We start from the raw sequence: 3,137 nt of genomic DNA on the forward strand, positions 1-3,137 counted from the left end.
GGGGTGGGGTCGGGGTCCAGGCCACTCCTCAGGGCGTCACCACAGGCTGTCCCTGGCCAGGAGGACCCTCTCCCTCCCCCACCAGCAGCGGAGGGCCACTGGCAGCTCTTAGCGTTCCTTCAGCACACTCAGCAGGAAAGAGGCTATAGCTCATACCCCATGGCGGGCAGGACGGTCAGCAAGCTGCTGAAGGACCTAGCAGATGCCAGGCTGAGGGCAGCAGAGAACATCGCCCCCAGTGTGACCCCAGCCAGGCCCTGGAGCAGATCTCTCCTCCTCCCCAAGCCTCACTTCCCTCCCAAGATGGCTGTGAGGATGGAGTGAGGCCCCAGCCCCATGCTCAGCCAGGGCCAGGCCCGGAGGCGTGGGACACAGGCCTGCAGTACAGCAGAGAGGCCCAGTACAGCGTGGTGTGTGCGATGCTGGAGGCCGGTCACCTGCCAGTGTGGGAGTGGAGGGCAGAGTCCAGGAAGGCTTCCTGAAGGAGGTGGGACCTGAACTGAGTCCTCAACAATAGCTCCTTGGGGGAGGGCATTCAGGTGTTGGGTGGAACATTAGCTGGGACCTGCAGGTGGGACACGATCGTGGTGAGTGAGGGAGCTTCAAGCAGCTCAAGCAGTGGCCCCCAGGGGAGAGTTCCCAAGGGGGCCAGATTGCTGGGCTCGGTCAGCTACGTTATGGTTTATTTGGGGGATGGAGGGGGCCTCAGGTGGAAGTCTTTCAAGCAGGCAAGGATGTGGTTTGATGCTTGTCAGAGAAAATCCTGCAGGTTGCCTGGTGGGGTGTGGAGGTGGGGAGGCCCACGGGAGGCCGGGCAGTGGCCAGTTTCCCTGCTTGGAACAAGGAAGTGGCTGTGAGGACACAGACTGGAGGGAAGTTCTGGAGCGAGAGGGCTGGGACGTGCTTGTGTGGGGTGGAGGTGGGTGGGGAGAAGGGCGTTCATGCTGACCGGGGCCTCTGGCTGGGTGATAGAGTACGTGGCTTCGGATGATGTAAGGGCTGTTTAGAGGCTGGGGGTCTCTGGGCCTGTCCAGGGGCTGTGTTTTTGGGAGGCTGGGGAGAGAGGCCTGGGCTGGCTGGGCAGAGATGAGGGTCCAGGGCACCTGAGGCCAACAGTGAGAGGGCAGAGTAGGGGCACCGGGCAGGGGTCCCTGGCAGAAGGAACGCTGGCCCAGGCTTCGGGGTCAAAGGTTAAGGCAAAAAAGTCTGTGGTGGTTGCTGGGAGCCTTGGGGAGGGATGGGGGGTGAGGAGTGAAGAAGTGGGAGCCAAAGATGTGTCGTGGCAACTCCAGAGAGACTGATGGGAAGGGGAGAGGGAGAGAAACCTCTGAACTGTGGCTGCAGAGGGGTGTGGTCCCAAGAGGCACTGGGCTTGATTGACAAGCTGAGGGGAAAATGGGGTGCAAGGTCCTCAGGCAGGGAGGGGGCAGGGGCCATGTCGGGGTGGAAGGTAGGCCTTCCACCCAACTCTGCTGCAGTACAGCAGAGAGGCCCAGTATAGCGTGGTGTGTGCGATGCTGGAGGCCGGTCACCTGCCAGTGTGGGAGCGGAGGCAGAGTCCAGAAAGGCTTCCTGAAGGAGGTGGGACCTGAACTGAGTCCTCAACAATAGCTTCTTGGGGAAGGGCATTCAGGTATTGGGTGAAACATTACAGGGGCGGGAGCCGGGGAACTCGCTCAGTTGAGAACTGTGCAGGTGTGGACCAAGTACAGACCCGCAGCTCTCTCCCCTCGGGCCTCTGTGTCCCTTTGAGCATCCTGGTCCAAACCCCTCCTAGATGAGGACACCTTCCCACCTCCCGGGCTTTCATCCTGCTCTGGGGAGCGTTGTCAAGGTGTTGGGCAGACGCAAACCCAGGGCCTGTTTTCCGGGACTTGGGAGGGAAACAGTTCAGCAGTTGCAGGAGCCGCTGTTTACGCCTCTGGCTGTCACCCTCACTGTTGGGTGGGCGGAAGGGGCTGCTGCCTGCCCTGCGTGAGACAGGTGAGGCAGTGGAGGCACCCCAAGGAAAGGTGACTTCGGTAATATCTCCCAGCCTCCCAGGCCTCCCCTGCCCCCAGCGGCCCCTCCATCCCCAGAAGACCAGGCCAGGGCCTGGCCCCCACCTTGGGAGGCTGCCGGGGTCAGAGGCTGGATGTCCAAGAAATCCCCCTCACTTGGCTGCCTGTGCCCTTGTCTTGCAGAGCGCTGACTCGGCTGCCCGGATCACAGCAGGATGGAAGGTATGGAAGCGCCTCTCCTTGCCCACTCACAGCCTGGGCCTCAGTGTGCCCATCTGTTAAAGGGGTGTGCTTTGGGGAGACATGCGGGGACGGTTTGGAGGTAGCTCTGGAGCTGCCAGAAGGACCTGTCTGGGGGCCTCCAGCATCTTTCTCAGGCCTCTTGGGCCTCTCGCTTGATGTACCAGCTCCAAGATTAATTTTAGAAGGAATGAGGCTTCCTTGAGGCTTCTCAGGGCCCCATAGCTCACCTCCTACACTGGTATTTATAGAGCTGAATCTCTGGCTCTTTCTGGAGGGGGGGCACAGCGCTAGTGAGGGAAGGCCTGCCCTGCGGAGAGGCCCCAAGTGTGCAAATGCCAAGGCAAACAAGGACACGCTCCTGCCCCTCTCCCGGACCAGTGGAGTTGAGTCTTCAGGGTGTCTTGGGCTCTCCTGGCTCCTGCGGGCTGGGTCCTGCAGGGAGACGTGGGCAGAGTGCCCGGCTGGCCCGCCTCCTGGCGACACCACCCATCCCATCCCTGGCACTGGGTCCTGGCCCAGGCGGCTCTTAAAGGAGCCCAGTGGGCCTGGCTGCTGCTGGCGCCTGAAGCCGGCAGTCATCCTTCTACCCCCAGGGCTCTGAACATAGGTGCCGCTGGGCTGTGTGGGCGCACCCCCCCCCCCCCCGCCACTCCCAGGCTTGTACCCTTTCACACGGCCACAGACGATGGAAGCCCATGGAAGTCATTCTAGCAGCTCCTCAAGACCCCTGGGAGCTTGCCAAGCTCACCTCCCCATTGGCACACAGAGCTCCTACTTCCCTGAGAAACGGAGAAGCCCGGGCAGCTTGGAAAGAGGCGCCCCCCGCCCCCCGCCCAGTCCCAGCAGGCACCTGCCTCCAGGCCTCAGTCCCTAGTTTACATCCAAAGTCTCCCA

General features: G+C 62.0%; 1 protein-coding gene across 1 annotated transcript in view; it reads left to right on the forward strand.

The window, feature by feature from the left end:
* The window catches only part of AK1 (adenylate kinase 1), a 10,883-nt gene that overhangs the window by 1,212 nt on the left and 6,534 nt on the right, over positions 1-3,137 (forward strand). The window contains exon 2 of the mRNA XM_010856887.1: positions 2,184-2,222. Within this exon, the coding sequence (XP_010855189.1) occupies positions 2,216-2,222 (7 nt within the window). The 5' untranslated portion in view covers positions 2,184-2,215. The remainder of the gene's footprint in view (positions 1-2,183; positions 2,223-3,137) is intronic.

The sequence above is a fragment of the Bison bison genome, unplaced genomic scaffold (genome assembly GCF_000754665.1).
Source record: "Bison bison bison isolate TAMUID 2011002044 unplaced genomic scaffold, Bison_UMD1.0 scf7180017864375, whole genome shotgun sequence".
In the NCBI taxonomy this organism is placed as follows: domain Eukaryota; kingdom Metazoa; phylum Chordata; class Mammalia; order Artiodactyla; family Bovidae; genus Bison; species Bison bison.